Genomic DNA, 21074 nt, shown 5'->3' with positions numbered 1-21074 from the left:
CCTTATAATGCAGACTTGGGATAAACTCGTTCTTAAGCAAAGTAGTAGACAGTGAGAATATTCATTTGAGATGGCTTCCATAAGTTCCCTGTTTTTGACCAGCATACTTTTTAATCTGGTATTTCAAACATGTCGGAACGTATCCTTTCCTGGATTATGAAGGATTCCTCTGTGATACGAGACCCGTGCAGATCTGTGGTAGAATAGGTCTTCAGCAAACCAGGCTTGCTGTAAAAGGCAACTATACTTGTCTTAAGAGGTGACTAGACGGGGTAGGGTGGTCAGGCTCGCTGACTTCGTTGATGCATGGATCGATGCTCATGACGTCAATCACTGGATTGTCTGGTCCAGACTCGATTATTTTCATATAGCTTGAATATTGTTGAGTGTGGCATAAACAACAAACAAATCTGTTATACAATTGGTCAAGTAACAGCTTTTATTAGAGATTTAGCTCTTAACCTGAGTCTTCTAGTAAACTGTGATGTAGGATTTATGCATAAGGATTGGAGATGAATGGATTGTTGTTTTCTATAAGAGATGCTGCTGCACAAATTTAAGATATGTGATGGATTTTGTAGGGGATATGTTGTCTTGCATGGGTTGGCTCTTTCCTATTTAAAGGTTGGAGTTTCATGGAAGATTGTATTATGCAATAAGAACAATAAAAACGCAAAGCCAGATGTTGATTAGTTTGCAGTCATAAATAACCCTCAACATGTCTGTCCTCTCCTTCCATCTTAGCTATGACCTTTGTTCACATGTTGTAATAATCTCAACTCTCTCCAGAACATGTTGGCAATTCATTAAGTAATTAGCAGGGAATAGTTGCACAGTCTTATGTGTGAGAATGTCACACCTAGCACTGCCTGGCCCTGGCATCATTTGGTCCCTTATTATACAAGGGTATTTATTAGCCTGGCCCCAATGCTTGCTTATCTGGGGACATAGCCTGCAGGATTTTGCATCAAAAGTTCAACGAGCTCTTTTGATCAAGTTGATGAGTATGGACTTGGATGTGGGTGGTGTATGTGTTTGCAGGGGTGGGGAGTCCTGTGGGATGGGAGATGAATTTGGGGGGTCTGAGATCAGACTGGAGGTGAAATTGAGGGGTCAGAGGTCATGTTGTTTGTGGTGGGAGATGAAACTGAGAGGTAGGGGGTGAAAACTGGACCACATTGGGAGCAAGATGTGTTGGGTAAGAAGTGGAAGTAGGACCCCAGCAACCAGACATGGTTGATAGGGATGAAACTGAAGACTGATTTAGTTTTACTTTTAAGTACCAAAAACATTCCTGGTGCAATTTAAGGATTCTCTTGAGATTCACTGCAAAGAAGAATTATTTCTGAATTTAATTTAAGTTCTGTAAGTACATGAATGATGCACACACTTTTTGCAAGACAAAATTACCATTTAGTGTATTTCTTTCCCAAAGCAGTTCCAGTTCGATTTAATGCTTCAAAGATAATTGATGTTGAAGTACGGCCTCAAGTGTCTCCATTCCTACAACAGGCCTCTTTGAAGCTGTCCCTAGGTGCCAGTGATGCTGTTTTCCTGCTACTACTGATGTAGCCAGACATGTACAGGGTCATTCTGTGAACTACACATGTATTAATCACACACTGTCAGGGCAGATTGGTTCACTCCATGCTGATGACTACAAGCCTTTGGGGAAATGGTACTTTTAGTATCTGGTCAAAATATGTGCTTTTCCGTGGCTGTGATAGGAGAAACTAGTTAGTGAAATAGATTAGTTTGCTGGCTTTCAGAGAATACTATCAGGTCACAGAGCCTTAAAAGTGAAAACATCTGTCATGGCTGGGTAAACATTGGTTGGAATGAAATTACCGTTCATTACTCACACAAATATGTAGTCTTATTTACACATGTGACTTATATTCTTCTTCTAAGAGGAATTCCTTTGAACAAAGGAACATCTTAAGTTCAGATTTTTTAACTCTAGTTTTGGATTACCTTTCCAGTTTTTCTTGACTGTCAATTAGGGTGGCATCATATTGACCTTTTCAGGCTTAGAAGCTGTGGTGGGTGCTTATAACATTTCAACACAACACAAATGGTAGCAATGAACAAAAAAAAAGAGAAAATAATTTATCATAACTATCATGGTAATCTTTCTGAAAACTAGAGACTTGTGTAAGTTAAAGTTCCAACAACTGCTAGCACTGTTTGAATAGGCTCAATACACTTCAGATCAGACATGAGAGATATTTAGCCAGCCTGCATCACGTTTGAATATAAACATTTATGTTGCACAGTTGGAGAATCTGTTGTAAACGCCACTGCTGGGACCTGGTAATGGTGATATATGTACACTAATGATAATGGCCTACATTTCTTATCAAATCTGGAATGTTATAACAAGCGTATATCTTTATTAAGTAATGAAGCCTGTCATACACAGACCATTGAGACAGATCTTTATTGCATGGCAGTTCGAAATAGTAACTGTTGTATAAATCACGTATATTACCAGCGCCCATGGCTAACCAAACACAGCATGCTTACTTTCCAAACTTGAATAGATTCAAACATTCATTGAAAGCAGTTTGTGAATCATTTAAAATGGTCAGCTAAGCTAGGGATTCAGTCCTGAATCACAGTTATTATGAATTGCATGGCATGACTAAACTTGTACCATATATCTTGTCATGTGTTTAGCCAGATCGATATTGATGTAGTTATGAGGTGCTAACAAACTTTATGGGATTCCTGTCTCAGAATCTGTAATGTATTTTACCAGGAGCCTCTTTTGTACTTTTTCTCCGTGAACATTGCCTGGAGAGGATCGTTATTGCAATGGAAGCTGTTTGTGCATGCATTGTCCTTAAAGGGAGACAACCATTACTCAAGTTGATGATGTTTGTTCTGGCACTGATCCGGGACAGGGGGTTCACTGCATTCAGACACAGTCCAAGTTTAACTATGCCCAGACACAATTAGATATGCAGGGATATATCTATGGCTGCGCAGAGGCCGATATTCAGCCCCAAGTCTAAAGCAAATATCAGTAAAAATTCCAAGTCAAATTATTATTGTAATAACATTTCAGAGGTGTCTAACATTCACTGACAACTGGACCAATAAACAGGTAGAGTCTTTAATGTTTAGTTTTACATTTTTGCATTCAATGCAATATCAACACACCCCTAAATATAAGAAAATAAGGATCTTTAGCAAATTATGTTTTAATTTAAATTTTCTATGCCAAGGGAATTAATACCCCGCTCATATGCATAACATAAGTAATTTCACACATGTGTAACTATACATACGTGCGTATATGTAAATTTACTATGCATTCACACGAAAAGCGTCTTAGGTGTATAAATAAAGTATGTAAATTGTCTAAGGCACATATATTCGTCAATCTGTTTACGACTTTCAACACAAAACAGCTTGTTTTCCAATCAAAGTTGAATGAGAAGAGAGTAACTTCACCGAAAATTTCTACTTGAAGCAACATGTGTTTGATTTAATTTGTACACAAAGTTTTGACTCCTTGAAACCAAAAGAAAACACTGTCCTCTCAACTCTGTATATACGCATAAAAGTTGGCAGCTGTTGACAATTTGTTTTGTGTTGGCAAAAGAACAGATATTAATTAGATTATCCTCTTACATTGACATAAACGTTCACATTGCAACATATACACACAGTGCAAATTTACATTTACATTTGCACCTGCTCCAGACATGATGCAAATTTGTCCCTGGTGTAAATATACAATTGCGTTCACATGACAAGTATACTCACATATGTATTTCTACACACATGTATAGAGGGACATGTGAAGGGGGTATTAGTTTGGAATCCTGGCCTATATGACATGGTGCAGACAATGTCAGAATCTGGAACATTATTGTTTCAAGAATGTTTCATTCTGTTGAAGCCGAGGACTAGATAGATGGGAAGGCACTAATTCTAAGTATTTGTAGTAGATTACGAAGGCGTAAGTCGGGCAGTACTTTTGATAGATATGGAGACAATTCTGAAGGTTGCTCTACATGTGATGAAGAACATTTTAACAACGCGCCAATCATTAACAAGGTTGAATACAATGGCATCTTACATATGCGGTCATGAATTGTCTTGTGGGTTTGTTTTATCATCTGAGATGCTTGACAATGGAGAGATTCGGTACTGCAAGTTTTGTTAATGTCAGCAAGGAAAAAATGACATTGAGAAATGTTAGCAGACGTGTTATCCTTAAGGAGACTGGAGTAATGTGCACCCTGACATTTCTGGCTTAATCATACACTGAACATCTCCATCTTTCATTTGACGTGATCATTGTGTATCGCCATTGTGCTGTACAAGCCTTTAATTCACGTTTGATGTCAGAGATGGCCATTACATCCCAAGGGCTGGTGAGCTGAAAACAACTCTTGAGTAGACCCTGCAGCACCACCATTCCCTAATTATCCCGCCACAAACTTTAAACTTTGACTTTAATCAAGGCAAGATTCCCCCAGCAGGCCCTTAAGCCTTTGTGTGATTTTGTCCTGAGATGCCATTTGGCGCTGATGGAAAATAAATGTCTGCCTTCCCGTCTAACCCAGTAAGCAGTACAGTGGACAGTGCGATGCCTGCGAGGGCGATGGATGTCTTGGTGTGGGAACATGGTACGTCAGTGTCGGTACACAATAGGACAGCCTTCGGGAAAATCTCTCATTTTCTTCCCGCCAGCAGCCTTAATTTGTGGACCATTGCTTGGTGCCCACACCACTGGCATCATTTGACTTATTGTTTTCCAAGGGCTGGAGTGCATTATTACACTGGCTAAATATCTGTGTTGTCAAGAGGAAGTTCCTGTTCCATTACTGTATGAACCATCTTGTGTCACATTTTAGCCACCATGCTTCTGTGGCTATGCAGGTGTAATACTGCTAGAGTTATCTCCCTTTGACTATTGGTTTGTGGTTTTTGAAAGACCAGTTGTGTTTAAATATAAATGTATCCAGTAATGAAATTGAACATATTGGCCAGTTAATTCATGCTGTGAACAGCTGGAATAATGACCGCGTTATTACTCCAATTGTGATTTAACAATGTTTAATGGCTTTGACATATGTGGTTCATATAAAACAGTGGATCTTAATTAGTTTGACATTTGGTTGTGACTATTACCATTTTGAAGTCATCTGAGTAAAAAAATTTTAGGCATATGTCTATAAACATATGTACACCTGATGTTAATGTTACATGGTACTGCAAGAGTGTGTTAGAAAATCTTTATTTGCATTGACTTAGTGGGCTTAATGAAACATAACATCTATCTATAGAGAAAAGTCAAGTAGACTCAAGTACCTGTCAATAAGTCTGGTCGTCAAAAAAACATCCCATGTCCATTCATCACATCAGGCATGTCCAGTGGACACTCATGTTCTCCAAACCCCATCCTTCATACCTCAGAATAAAGACAACTTTCATCACACTGTAGACACATGGACTTTTGACCCTCATCTTCCCGATGTCTTGTTTTGTGTTGAGCAGTAAGTGTTGATTTTTTCCTCATTCAATGTTGAGCATTAACAATGAATGTACGTTAACTAAATATTCTCCTGCGATGGGAGGTAAAGGGAATGCCGAGGCTACATTTCACTGTGGTTACAGTGGGGTATCTGACATATCTGCATCGCCAGAGAGAAAGGCCTCCATGGCATGCAACAGCTTAAGATAATAGCCTGCATGTTTTCTGGGAGATTGACACTTTCAGATGGCATCTACACAAGTCAGTGTTGTTTATACGTTGCAGAGTGTTCTGTGAGAGATACTAAGATAAAGTTGTCTCCCACCTTGGAAATATTGTGTATTGTGTTGGAATCTGGATCTACCTGGCATTAGGTATATGGAGAGAATCACATCACAGGTATGCTGAAGATGATGTAAAGGTGGGATAATTTTATTGGACTTTTGTTGTGTATTTATTATAACGAGTATGGAGATATTGTTTGTATTACTTCTGAAATCAGTCGGGGTGAATTAACACGATCAATCTTGTCAGCAGAAGAATATTTATTTGTGTTGATTTGTAAGTGTAACATTGATATTGTAAGTTTATTCAATTGTTGCTTTTATTTTAATGTTGCCAGCTGTTTGTGTTCAGCCTTTGGTGGCATTTCACATATATATGCTCTGTAGGTATTGTCATGATTGATAACTGGGCTTGTATTCTATACAAACCATAACATAGCAGTCCCTGTCACATCTTTCTGTAACCTAAATATACTTTTTATGGGTGCCATGGCAACAGACATGTATTACCACCAGGATTTCTAAATGCAGTGAATCAATATAATACATCAAACAAACTGTTTTCAGAAACAGTAATTACTGATGTGAACAAACTTGAATATATCTGACTTCAAATGATTTATGTGTGCACTTGTGGGCAAGCAGGAAGATATTGTGTGACTCCTCGTCCATGTGGTCTTCCTAATAGGATGGGTGGATCCCTTCACATTGGTCCTCATGGGGCTCCTCCTCACTGTCTTCCTTGTTGGGTGGGATGAGATGGGTGGTCCCATCAGATCTCACAGCAATCTCATTTATATTAGATCCTAGTTTTCGCTACAGCTAAGCAAAGATCTGAAGACATCCCATTAGGGGTCACGTCAGAACAACCTTTCATCCGACCAATCAGTGCGTCGCTTACCAGATTATGAAAGTGACTGTCGGAATGTGATTTCTAATCATGCAATCTCGAAAACTTATAGTTACGATAGTTACGGGTTTAACAACTGAATCCTTACATTCTAGACCATCTATTAGTCATTCCCGAATGTTTTTTTGTTCAGGTTTCAAATTTTTTTAATCGAGAATTTGTCAAAATATGTTTTAAAGCCTAGTCGCCAATTTGAAATTTGTGCACAAGAAAGCTGGTTTCTGATTGGTCATTCCATTGGTCGGTCAAAGTTCGCGCAAGGTCGGTCTGACATGACCCGTAATGGGATGTCCTCAGATCTTTGTTTAGCGGTAGCGAGAACTAAGGTCTGATTTGAATGAGATTGGATCTCACAGTCCACATACTGTCCTCACTGTTCTCGATATCTTTGTTGGATGGAATGGGTGGTCCAACCAGATCTCACAGTCCACATACTGTCCTCACTGTTCTCGATATCCTTGTTGGATGGATGGTCCCTCCAGATCTCACAGTCCACATACTGTCCTCACTGTTCTCCATATCCTTGTTGGATGGGTGGTCCCACCAGATCTCACAGTCCACATACTGTCCTCACTGTTCTCGATATCCTTGTTGGATGGATGGTCCCTCCAGATCTCACAGTCCACATACTGTCCTCACTGTTCTCCATATCCTTGTTGGATGGGTGGTCCCACCAGATCTCACAGTCCACATACTGTCCTCACTGTTCTCGATATCCTTGTTGGATGGATGGTCCCTCCAGATCTCACAGTCCACATACTGTCCTCACTGTTCTCGATATCCTTGTTGGATGGATGGTCCCTCCAGATCTCACAGTCCACATACTGTTCTCACTGTTCTCGATATCCTTGTTGGATGGAATGGGTGGTCCCACCAGATCTCACAGTCCACATACTGTCCTCACTGTTCTCGGTATCCTTGTTGGATGGATGGTCCCACCAGATCTCACAGTCCACATAGTGTCCTCACTGTTCTCGGTATCCTTGTTGGATGGGTGGTCCCACCAGATCTCACAGTCCACATACTGTCCTCACTGTTCTCGATATCCTTGTTGGATGGGTGGTCCCACCAGATCTCACAGTCCACATACTGTCCTCACTGTTCTCGGTATCCTTGTTGGATGGGTGGTCCCACCAGATCTCACAGTCCACATACTGTCCTCACTGTTCTCGATATCCTCGTTGGATGGGTGGTCCCACCAGATCTCACAGTCCACATACTGTCCCCACTATTCTCGATATCCTTGTTGGATGGGTGGTCCCACCAGCTCTCACAGTCCACATACTGTCCCCACTGTTCTCGATATCCTTGTTGGATGGGTGGTCCCACCAGCTCTCACAGTCCACATACTGTCCTCACTGTTCTCGGTATCCTTGTTGGACGGAATGGGTGGTCCCACCAGATCTCACAGTCCACATACTGTCCTCACTGTTCTCGATATCCTTGTTGAACACGAAGATCCCACAAAGCCTCACTGGGTGTCTGCAGGAGAAAATATCATCATTGTTGGATGTGAGCTTTGGTTCCAACATGTATTCAACCTGATTGCATCCAAACAAATTGTCCTGACATTGTGCTTCTCACTACCCTGCTGGTTGGTATATCTGACCAATGTGTTCTCCTAGTGTCTACTTGAATGCACCAGGACAGGGCTCTGCAGATTATATTTGTGTATATGTAGTCGTAGTCAAGTTTTTTCAGTATAATCCTTGCAAGTGGGCTAATCTTAAGTGTGACATTAAACCTCATTTATGTTCATATTGAACGCCATATTAAACCCCATTTCACCTCACCTCACCATTCAAGTGTACACTTCTCCATCCATACCCCTCATCCAACATCTTCCAGGTTCCCTTCACACATCACTATCTTGTGTTGTTTACAGTGGCCTAATGTTAATATGAAGTGGGGTGTTTCAAAATCAGGAACATGACTCTGGACTGGGCTGGATGTCAATCAAGTGTTGCCATATTGGACATTTAGGACCTTCATATGATCCTTGTCAGTCCTATCAAATCCAGCAGTCGCCCTAAACTAAATATGCCTGACCCTGAGGACACTTCGGTACATACCATTGTTAAAAGCACCTAATTGAAATACACTATGACAAGTTTGGGGCTTGACACTTTGTGCTCTGTCTTCATTAGCCTTTGTTTGATGATAATGTAGCTAATTATTGTTTCCATAATCAACCAGGAGATAGTTGGTGTTCCCTTTGTCCATATTAATAGACAATGTTGCTAATATATCATTTACTAGGAAGAAAAAAGTCATATCTAGGTGTGTGTAACATTTGATAACATTGTAAATGAACTCTTTGAGTTCTGAAAATGTAAGTTTAACAGTGTCACATTTGAATATTATACTTCCCTATCATGTCCTTTAGGGCTGGGACGGGTACCTCGGGTACTTGGGCTGGGTGGGTACCCGGGTACCCAAAGGACTACCCGGACCTGAGGTTAGTCACATGATATATTGTTTCATGACAAAAGTTCACTATAACTACATGGTTACACAAATCACTTATTTTCGCATTTCTTCATGACTATGATCGCATTCCTTCTGACTTATATGTGTTTGAATAAAGATAAAACTTCAGTCAACTTCAGTGTATATGCATGACCAGATCATTCTATACGTGTATCTAAATACATTTTGCTCAGGCTACTGTCAAACTATTCCCAATCGGACATTTTGAACCTATATTTTGAAACCAACAGCGGGTACCCGGGTAGGGTCGGGTAATAGGGGTGTGGGTTACCGGATAGTAAATTTGGACTTGTCCCTGCCCTAATGGCCTTCTTACTTGGACATACAGTTATTATTGTATAAAATGAATAAAGTTGAACTCAGTGTTCAATACAGGTGGATGGAAATTTCTTCCTGAGCTTGATACATGTCCATGTAGTTTCTTTTACCAAATCTTAGACTGTTTGTCAGACTTGCTCCATTTCAAAGGTGTGTATTTATCCAAGTAATTTTTGACTTCCTACCTCGCCTATCCGCCTGGCCATCTTTGTGAGGATTCTCTTGACTAACATCCTAATCTTCTCCCTGATCCTGTATTTGCTACCTCTATAGATACACTTGGCACTGAGGTCCCCGGGCAGCACCCAGCACACAGCGTATTGTAACAGACCAGGAGTACTGTACATGACACTCTGTGATCAATATCAGAGCTGACTGGTCAGTGAACTCACCCATCTCTGGTGGCTAATGATCAGGGATGAATATACAATGACTTCATCTGCTGTCAAACTGTAAACCATTCATCTTTATAATGAGTTGCAAACATTTCATCTTTTATTGCTTACAAAAGTTAAGATTTTTCATTGTTAAGATTTGATAATGCTTATTAAGTCAAAATGTACAGGAATTTACCTTTTTTGAAATTATTTGTATCTCTGCACATGTCCTTTCATTATTGCTCATTGATTGTGTTCTTAGTTGTTTATAGTGCTTTTGACTAAATATATTACTCAAAAGACGTTAAACAACACCCAATCTTTCATATTACTTGATTAACTATGGTAATATGAAAGAATCGTGTGTTCTTGAACTTATTTTGAGTAGTAACTGTCAAGTGGCTATTTGATTGCCAACAAATATTATGGACTAAATGTGATTTACTTTATGACGTGTTTTGTTAAGACACAAACAGTTTATTGAGAAAGAACTTTTAGTAAAGAACTAACATCTGAAGCATGAAATAACTCTACATCCTTTATGACTATGATCAAAAGAGCTTCATTTTTCTTCACATGAGCCTTTGACAAAGACAGCCACTGTTGTGTTTATAGGTATGTTATATTTAGGCTCCAGGAAACAAGCACCGGCATTCTCTGACCAGACTTAACTGTATGTGTGTTGTGTATGAATCCTACATGTGCAAGTGTTTTATCCTGTAGGGTAGTGGGTCAGTGGAGATGGGTACAGACATACAGTGTATGTCTCCGGTTATTAATCACATTGATTCAAAGTCGTGCCTATTGTGCATTGTTTGAAAAAGTACAATATAAACTATACTATGCTAGGGTTTACAGTCCATGTGTTGATGTTCAAACATGGGATTAACACTAGCTGAGTGAATCTTCACAAGGACAAAAAAGTTAAAGAGGCCAAATTTGTTTTATTGATTCTAAGAGTATGAGTTAAAGTCGGACACAGCACTAGATTTCAAATGCTTGGTACAGTAGTTATTGCCATGAGAAGCTTAGGATTTTCGGACAAAACTGTTGAGGGAAGATGAGGTGGGTGAGTGGATAATGTGTTTGATAGTTAATGGATCGACTTGTGTTTAGTTTCCCACCATCAATCTCAGTCGGGGTGTAACAAAATAATACAAATAAATTTTGCCTGTTTGTCAGCTAGTGTTACTAGTAACTTATGGGTGTGATGACGATGTAATGTAAAACCTGTGTGCAACAAGGATGTAATTTCCCCATGAAGATCCGCGATAGGTTTGGTCTTCTTCAACCCATGCTTGTCATAAGAGATGACTAACGGGATTGGTTAATGCATGACACTGTTTCCCAATTGCCTAGATTGAAGCTCATGTCAATCAATGGATTGTCTGGTCCAGACTTGATAATTTACAGAGCACCATTACAAAGATGGAATATTCTTAGTACAGCGTTAAACAACAAACAAAACAAGGATGTCATGAATTTCAAAAGAGATAACTTGATTGTTTTACTCAAATGCGTCTGTGGTGACTTCCAAAACCACAAATTGTTTTTCTGTATTCATAATCTAAATACATGATAATCGTTTTGAAATTATGTTGAATGCATTATGAGTATTTTAAATGCATGATGTTTATCTATGATTGATATTGACAGAATATGTAATATTACAGCATTGTTGGGCCACATGTGACCATGTGTTATGATAAGTTGTCTCGGTATTCTATCAACTCCTGGTGATAGGACAGCTTTCATACACAGCACCAATGACAAATGTGTTTATTTGATGTCCTTTGTGTGTAGTTATCTAGCCAATCTTATACTGCCTGAAACCACTGGTGTGTGGATCATGTACAGAAACTATCCCTTTGTCAGAACCCACACAGCCCGCTGGGTTTTTTAGAGTCCTAGTTTGATGGTCTGATGTCAACTTTGTGATCTTATTGTGTTATTGACTTTTAGAAGCTTTATCTTGTGGGCAGGTAATGTTAATTTTTTTTGGTGCAGTTTAGCAGCTACCATTTTGCTTCGTGCTAAATCTTGTTGATGTTTTTACATACAGGTGGTTTATTACTGTTTTGCAGTTAACAGATTTGTAGTCTGAGACTTTAGCCACTAGTCATAAGTCTGAGTCATGTAAAATTCTGCTTGATCCTGCAGCTCAGCTAATAATGTACCATATGATAACACTAAACTGTACAAAAAATGATGCTGAGAGCCAGATTTGGACGAGTAGACTCAAACGTTTCGGCACAGACTGCATTTGAAAGACCTTTGTAACTCATTTAGCATCGTCACTATGATGACCGGTTTCTTTTTTCATGATGTAATTGTTGCAGTTGATAAACATAGAGGGCTGTGTTATTACCTGATACAATCAGCCATATTAATACATGATGAGTATTTGTTGCCACCCTTGGGTACAAAGTTCTTGTCAGATAGGCAAGTGGGGAAGTGCAGTGGTTATAGTGTTGGCCTGTCATCACCATATGGGTACAATGTGTGAAGCCTTCCTTGTTTTCCTCTAGGATATGCCAGGAGGTTTTGCTAATGGGGGCATAAAACCTCACTCACTCACTCACTCACTCACTCACTCACTCACTCACTCACTCACTCACCCAAGGGGGATGCTGGGTTGGTCATATGAGGCGAATGGATCGGGAGTTCAGGGTCAGGCTCTGTCTGTGACTTGGGTGATAGCTTGTCCGGTCCAGGCTTGATTAAATACAGGCCACTGTCATAAAGCTTGGATATTGCAAAGTGCGGCATCAAACAAGACACATGCTCGTGTTCACGCTCACACTTGTACAAAGAGTGAAGTTCAGCTGAAAGGTGCAATCCTTGAATGAGGTTTGCAGGATTGCATGTGTTCAGAGCATGACTTTCTGAAGCTGTTTTCGTTTCTAGTTTCCCCCACCGTGATATTGCTGGAATATTGCTAAAGGAGGCATAAAGCCAATCTCACTCACTCACTCACACACTGAAGCTGTTTAGCATGTATAGGGGCGGTCAGGTAGCCTTGTGGTTAAAGCGTTGGCTCATCACGCCGAAGACCCGGGTTCGATTCCCGACATGGGTACAATGCCCATTTCTGGTGTCCTGCGGTGATATTGCTGGAATATTGCTAAAAGTGGCGTAAGACCGTACTCACTCACTCCTGTACATGTATATTAGTATATGACAAACCAGACACTGGATATGACAATAGCTGTAATCTAGTTGAACAGGACCAGGGATAGGCACTTGACAACCTCCTATGTCTCCCAGTGCTTATCTTGTACATAAATACAAAGATTAGTATAATGTCCACAAACAACATCACCTGCTGAAAGTATCCTGTCCATATAGTGGATATCAAAGCTGTAAAACAATACCTTGAGTGTAATAACTGATACCATGCTGGAAAACAGGTCTGCTTGAGTTTCAGGAAACATTAAATATTGAAACACTCCTGCCTGTAGTTCCTATTGTCCCAGTCCTAGTCATGAGATGAGGTTAAAACAGTAATGATCCAACATTAGGAGGAAAATATTGTGTCAGGGATTAATGGATTAAGGTATTAAGACATGCCCCATGGTAAGGAGGGGCTGTTTGATGGGTGGCAGTTGTGCTGCAAGACCATGTGTGTAGAGGTAAAGACATGCAGGCTGGCATCTAACAGAAAAAACCCATTGTGTGTAACATTGGATACTGCCTGATGAAATTCTAATCCTTGGTTGCCTTTTGACTAGGCCTCATGGGGGAGATGTGAAGGGTGACGTGTTCATTGTGGTTGGGTTGTCAGGCAGAACAGGTTAAGTTGTATGGAAAGATAACATTTTGTATATATGCTTTATGAAGCCTGTTCAACCAACATTATCAAAAATTGAAAGATAATAATTACTGTATACATGGTTCAGGCTGTTCACCTGGTAATATCACATACTGAAAGGCGATATTTGGAATATTCTAATATGCATTCAACCTTATCAGGGCTTTACTGACTCATACTGTTGAATAAAGAAAACAATATTATCTGGGTTAATAGCAGGAAAAACTTGGGTTTGTTGAGTATTGGATGTTTGAAATCATTTGAGGTTGTAAAAGTATTTCAGAGAATTGGTACAGTTGTAGAAAATATCACAATGATTTATTTTCTTTATCTGTTTTTTTTAAGACTATTGATTTGATTTAAACATATTTTATTCAGATTGAAATGGATTTGGAACAAGTTATCCAACTTAGGACTCCCTCTCCATGGTATTTACAAAGCTTGTACAGTAAATCATATACAAGGAAAACAGAAAAGAAGATGAGTTTAAAGATAACAAGAAATGTACAAAAGAGAGAGACTAGTATATGTACATTAAAGTGTTTCTTTCTCAATCCAAATGTTACTTGAAATACAAGCACCAGTATCAACATTAAACTGCTTCAGCCAAGCTTTTCTTCTGCCAAGGCAACATTTTGAAGTGAAATTGTAAAGACATTGCCAATTCAGTTTACACTGTAACTGATCTGAAGTAACAGGCCTATAATTGATTGTTTTCAGTCAGGAATAACCTATGATTTTTTATTGTCAAGTGAGCTCAACTAGTCTCTCACATGACATGCTGTCTCTCCTGTGGAGGCCATAATTTCACCTTTGCATGATTTGTCCAGTTTGTGTCAGCCTAGTGCTTATCCATTTAAGCAAGAACAGACGGCAGTAATCTGGTCTTCTCTAGGGGGTGAGAGCAGGGCGGATTTGAAACAAATATGTCTGTATGTGTAGATAAAGATGCCTGTATGGGTTAATTGGGTTTCAAAGTTCATTGTTAGAGTACACCATGGCAGAGATACAATTGTAATTCATCCTGTGAGCTCATAATCAATTAGCCCAATCCGCCCACCACCCCCTGAGGCCGAATGAGTCAGCCCATCACGAATGAATGGTTCGGTCTGTCAGGTGGCAGACGACAGCCAGGTATTGTAGTAGGCTAAGCTCACCTCCACTTCAACCTTCGATCCGAGTCAGTCTGGTGCTCACACCTGGGACTGGAGAGTTCTGTGACCACTGACTGACCGATGTGTCTTCATCCACCTGCATGATCGATATGCAGTGTTGTGGGTGTGTGCCCATTGTGGTGGTGTAATTGGTCACTGTAGTTGGTGACTCACGCTACTAGAGCGAGGTGTTGTCATATGGCGCGTGGCTCTGTTATCAGATAATTAGTAAACATGAAGAATGATTCATAATTTTGTGCAATATGGAGGTTTGTTTGCACATATGTCATTCATTTCATGTTGCTGTGTCATCCCCAGTTCATGACAGTCGACAACATTGGAGGGATGTCATAGGATGGGATTCTTCGGACATACGGTCATGTTTATAAACATTGAACAGACGGGCCTTTGTTGTGACGGGTATAGGCAGTCTTTTCTCAACACTGGATGCTCTTAAGTTATAGTGCTGGGATGATCTGTCACCAGAGAAACATTTGGAGTGCTACAGTACCGTACTGTTTCATGTGACTGGGTTTAAACTGACAGATTCTAATTACCAAGGCTGATTGTTGTTAATATTTATCACCTTGTGTTCACAGTCACAACTGTGTTCTGTTGGGCAGGATATTTTGATAGTGCAACTGCTGGTGCGTGATTTGGTAACATTTGAGGAGCAGATTTGGGAGCCTGGAGATGACAAAAAGTGCTTACACTTTATCATTGTTTATAAAGGCTCTTAACATCAGAGGATAATCCAGGTGATATACAACAAAACTGTTGTCAGCCTACAAGCTATGTTAACAGTGAAGCACATGACACAAGCGATGGTAGTGTCTAACTTGCATTGCCCGACAACATTGCCTTTGCACAAACTTGGCTAAAAAAGGAAGAATTAATCTTGACATCAAGCATTGGCATTTTGTCTTGAGAGGATCATACAAATTGGATTAGTACACCAGAAAAATTGCTGTAATTTCAAAAATCAGGACTCTGGCAATGAAGGACAACGGATTTGGGTGCATAATCCTCATATAGATCATAGTATTGAGCATGCTGATTTACCTGATTGGACATTCCGAGCAGGAGGATGCGGAGGTGCTGGTCCCTCCCCCAGGGGTTACAAATGACCCTAGTGACCCAGGGGTGGAGGGGCAGGACCCTGAGGGGCAGGGGTGTTTGGAGTGTGCAGACCCTTGCAGTGGGCATGGATACATACAAGGTGAAGAGGACAGGTCGGTACATCAGGGATTTAGCTCAGATTCCAAACTAAGTGCCCTTGACAGACAAATTAGGGGAAAATCGTTTTTGTTCATGAATGGGATTTTTCTTTAATATTCTTATTTTCTTAAATTAAGAAGTATACATTGAATGTTAACATTGCATAATATTCCATGCAATGATGAAAAACTAAACATGAAAACCTTTCCCTGTATTTTGGGCCTGACTGTTATCAGTGAAATACAAGTCACCTCTACAAGGCCGTAACCTTAGTTATAAATTTAACATCATGAATTGGGATGTTTAATTCCATCTATGGTTTTTACTGACATTTGCTCTAGACTTGGGGTCGAATATCAGCTTCTAAGCAGGTCCTAGGTTAATGTCCACTTATAGGATTAGGGTAAGTTGGTCGATGATGCATGCTGGGTGTCCTCGTTATGGTGATAATGCATCAGTTTAGTTCTCAGTGGACTCAATCTTGTCAGGAATGTTTTTGGAGTTTATGAGTAGTTATTGGCTTAGGCTATTCTCATTCATTGTTAAATTTACAGAATATAAGGATTTCATGATTAGTTCTAAATTTGTATCCAGCATATGTAATATGTACCCCCGATTAACAAGGAAACTTGCAAAAACTTATCTCACCTACATACATTGTTATAAATCACTTAAAAAAAAACCTTAGAAAAGGATCATTCATTGCATCAGTATTGTTAATCTTCTATAAAAAAATGTATAAGGAATAAGACAGGTGATTCATAAAGTTTGACTTTCAGATTATGACCGCAGATATTGATAAACGGTTCAGAAGCTCATTACTTTGTCACTAACTAATGTCACGCTTTTCAAACATCAGTTTAAATAGACCGATATACGAAGTATCCGAACTGCAAAATAATAAACAAACATGGGGCGTATGACACGACACAAACTGCCGTATAATGTCACCAGGGTTACCCCCTCGGAGAAGTAAAGTGGAATTCTATTGCTTTCTATTGTTTAAAAAGGCTGAACCGTCCAGGACTAGCCTTGCACCGTGGTTTCACCTCATCTCTTGTAAGGAGGGAAGCTCACGTATATATTTGAAGTGTTTGGCCAACTTGCCGAGATGGTATAGGTGATTTCTGAGGCGTGACACTTTGCCGGTGTCAGGTATGCCTCAACATGACTCAAGTATAGCTCATGACATGTACATGACAAGTGACATGGCGGTGGGATGAAGCTTGGTGTTTAGTGTAGTGGAATCAACAAGCTCCTAAGCCTTAAATAGTGAAAACAAACACTGCGTCTTCCCTTTGGGATATCAGGATATTTGTGTTGGTGTCTTGTTGGATTACAGTTAGAAAATATTGTGCTGCCTGATTTCCTGTTATCATGGTTATAAGTGTAATCTAAACAATGACATTTTTACAATGGCTATAAATCAGTTATTTTTGCAGTGGTTATCAATGACTTATATTTCAACGGTCACCAATGGCATATATTTGCAACAGTCAACAATGACTTATATTTGCAACAGTCAACAATGACTTATATTTGCAACAGTCAACAATGACTTATATTTGCAACAGTTAACAATGACTTATATTGGCAACAGTCACCAATGGCTTATATTTGCAACAGTCAACAATGGCATATATTTGCAACAGTCAACAATGACTTATATTTGCAATGGTTAACAATGATTTTATATTTGCAATGGTTTACTTGAAAGGACAACTCAAAGATAAAAAAAAAATGGCTTGCCAAAAAACTATAAACTGATGTTAAGTTTATGTTCCAACTTATGTTATTCTAATCAGTGATACCTTCTAAAATCATCACAGACCATGATGGAGCCAAGTGTTTAAACCATTTGTTTGATATATTACATCCAGTGAAAGTGACTTTTGTGTCCCTTGCTATGATTTGCTTGAGCACTGTAAAAAGAGATAAAAAGATGGCTCATTCACCCACTCACCAAACTTGACATGTGACACTTGGGGCTTTGCCCTCGCCTCGAGCTGACAGACTGGGAGACAATCTATCACATAACTTAAGCGCTGTTCAAAGCAGCATCAGACTCTCAGACTGGGTAAATCACCCATCTGCTTTCTCTGTGTATGTTATGAAGGACACATCTTGAATTGCACCACAGCATACAATTGTAACTAATTTCTTTGTGAATATCAGTTGTAGAAACTAACATTTTCAGTCCACTCGTCCTTATAATGATAACATACAGCAAACCCCTTAAAAATGGCAAATTTCTACTAGTCCTTATGATGCCTTAACTATTGGGCAGTTTGGCAAGGACTACAGGACTAGTGCCAATTTCTAACACTGGATATAAATAATCACAGGTTTTTCTCACTCTGTATGCTTGACAATTTGTTTAATCCTGCCTTGTAATTACATTGGAATGTCCATAAAGACCAATTCGTCGCTCATTTGATTAATGTCGATAAAGTGAACCCTGTGAACTTGTAACCTTTGTCCTCCCTCCCCTATTGATTGTCAGCCAACCCACTTACCTACTAGATATACATCGGGGCATATCAAATCTAGGTATATCATTTCAAGAAACGATCCAGGTTGTGAGTGATAATCTCAGTTTGAACCCCAGGGTGTTGGCAAGTTACCCCCAGATAGCGAGATAGCCAGGTGGGACTGGTATTGACCCATGCAGGGTACGCTCTTGGAGGAGCTCACACAATGCTGGCTTGCAACCCACACCATAATGATAGGGTGCTCTAGCCCTTCTTTACTTACATGTTCTTTTACACGGCAACGTGAATGTACAGATAATTTGATCATTTCAAAGGTTTGGGTGGAATAATCAGCAGTGACCATCTCTGGTGGTTGTTTTCCAGAATAAACATTAGTGAAAGCAGTGGTTGTGATCGGGAAGGTGTTATTACATTGTGAAGATAAAGATCGATTTCCCACCTTTCTGGATGGTGTTTACAATGTCATTATGTCTTAAATGTCATCTTTCCCATATGCTGTTGCTGTTCTGGTTTTGATGAGTCAGTAATTTCCACATGTTTCATAATCACCGCCTACTGATGGATTGAGGCTGAAGACTTTTTGTGGTTCTTGCTGTTTTGATATTTCTCTTGTTATTTTGAGTATGCAGATGTGGAGACAAAGACGAACTTCACAAGGACAGATTGAAGCCCCAAGTGGGGTTGGTCACTTTCATAAGTAACTGCATGATGTCAAAAGGGGTTTTTACTTACTCCTAAGGATGGTAGGCATCAATTAGTGTCAAATGATGCAGATATTCCATTCTGAACTTGAATTACATGAAATGCGGCTTTGTTTTAAGAAGTTTGAGCATTAAAAAGTATTTTAGAAGTCAAATATGTAAGTGATGTTTTAATCATGTTAATACGGATGTCTTTGTTGTACCCAAGTACCTCGTTCCAGTGATTAGATACCTGGTGGATTCTATAGTTTCAGAAAGTTTTGTGTTTTGCAAGTCTCCATGGGGATAGGTCGCCCTAAGAACTGTTTATTGAGGCCAAATTATCCTGGTAGACATCATATTTGTGTCGTCAACACAGACACTGATCAGCCTAGTGTTACTTTATTGTGACGCAATAGCTATTACCACCGTTACACAATAGTGATTAGCACATGACTGGACATCAGAACCAGGGCCAGTGATGTTTAATCAGGCGGGACGGCTCCTCTTCCACCCACCCCATCCCCCTCACCTCCCCCTACTCTTGGTCTTTGATGTGCTTGTAGGTGTGTTTAGCCCTTATCAACACATGCCCACAGCTCATGACTGGGACAAATAAGCGTGGTAATAGCTTGACCAACTAGCACAAACATTGACCTATCTTGTAACATATGGATCACACACCAAACAAGTGTGTGGAACTACAGGGGGTTTTGTTGATTGGGGCCAGGGTTTAAGTGTTTACAGTCTGAGTTGGTGGACACTGGACAGGGTGGATTTGATTGGGGTGGTTCGATTCTTTATTCTTGTTCGGGAGGTAAGATCGATGTTGAAAAAGGACTGATATGTGTACCTTGATGAAGCTGTGGAGGTTTTGAGGATGTGACACCATTTCAATGTATGATATGTGTATGTTGTCTGTATATGTTGATGATGGATGTGGGTTTAAGTATATTCCTTGTTGAAGGACATACTTGGTGAAGGAAATTCATATCTAAAATATTTTTTATAAACCACTGAAGAAAGCAGATATTGTATTCTATTTTGAAATAACAAGCTTAATCTCTTTAGAGTCTTGTTATTTTTGGCATACAAAATGTGGAAATGTTTCACATAATCTGAACGCTACGGGTCAACAAAACGGAGTTCTCTACCAGATTCCCGCTTGATGTATCTCGTGGGAATAAAACTGTCAGCTTTTCTCCGGGGACTTAATATTGTTCATTCAGCCGTTTCAGTGCTGAATAAGCGTTTAACTTGTTTGCCAGTTTAAGTTGGGTGTACAGTCGTGGTGTAGCTGCCTATATTGTTGGTTGTTGGTCTTATCTGTTACATACAATATTTCAGTGACAGCTGCTGTGGGAAAATCACACAAGTACCCACTGGCTCTCACCTCTCGTAACGGTTCATGTTTACCTGTTGTAGAACGCTGATCATATTGCTGAAGAGAGCTTTATTAAACAAGTTTAATATTAAAATTAAGGTTTAGAAATTGGGTTCCTGAAATTGGATATGTTTAATAGATTATGTCTGCTCCTTAAACATGTTCGAAGCATGGAAAGTTTTTCAGACTAGCGTCGAAAATGTTTGAATAGGGTGTAATAATTGAAATCTGATATTATTCATGGGGTTTTCTTAGAAAGGATTATCAAGAACTACTTGTCTACAGTGCACTGAAATTCCTGGTGTTGATTGCTGAAATCGCTATTTATGGTAACATCTAAAGATCCTGCATTTAAGATTAGCATCATCTTATCCGATATATGACATCAATCCCACTTTTCCTGCATTCTTAGAATACAGGCCACTGTGGGATACTATTGCAGTAAAATACTATTTTTATACTGTC

At 39.6% G+C, this 21074-nt stretch overlaps 1 protein-coding gene across 14 annotated transcripts in view; it reads left to right on the top strand.

Annotated features, from left to right (window-relative positions):
• The window catches only part of LOC139467890 (rap guanine nucleotide exchange factor 6-like), a 172936-nt gene that overhangs the window by 114416 nt on the left and 37446 nt on the right, over window positions 1–21074 (top strand). Inside the window, exon 1 of one of the 14 annotated variants that reach the window (XM_071249425.1) lies at window positions 14877–16067. The exons of the other annotated variants lie outside the window; for them this stretch is intronic. Within the exon in view, the coding sequence (XP_071105526.1) occupies window positions 15886–16067 (182 nt within the window). The 5' untranslated portion in view covers window positions 14877–15885. Of the gene's footprint in view, window positions 1–14876; window positions 16068–21074 lie in introns of those variants that run through there. 14 annotated transcript variants of the gene reach the window in all.

The sequence above is a fragment of the Haliotis cracherodii genome, unplaced genomic scaffold, assembly GCF_022045235.1.
Source record: "Haliotis cracherodii isolate W230 unplaced genomic scaffold, xgHalCrac1.p SCAF_2, whole genome shotgun sequence".
NCBI lineage: Eukaryota > Metazoa > Mollusca > Gastropoda > Lepetellida > Haliotidae > Haliotis > Haliotis cracherodii.
This window is presented reverse-complemented; position numbering and strand designations above follow the sequence as displayed.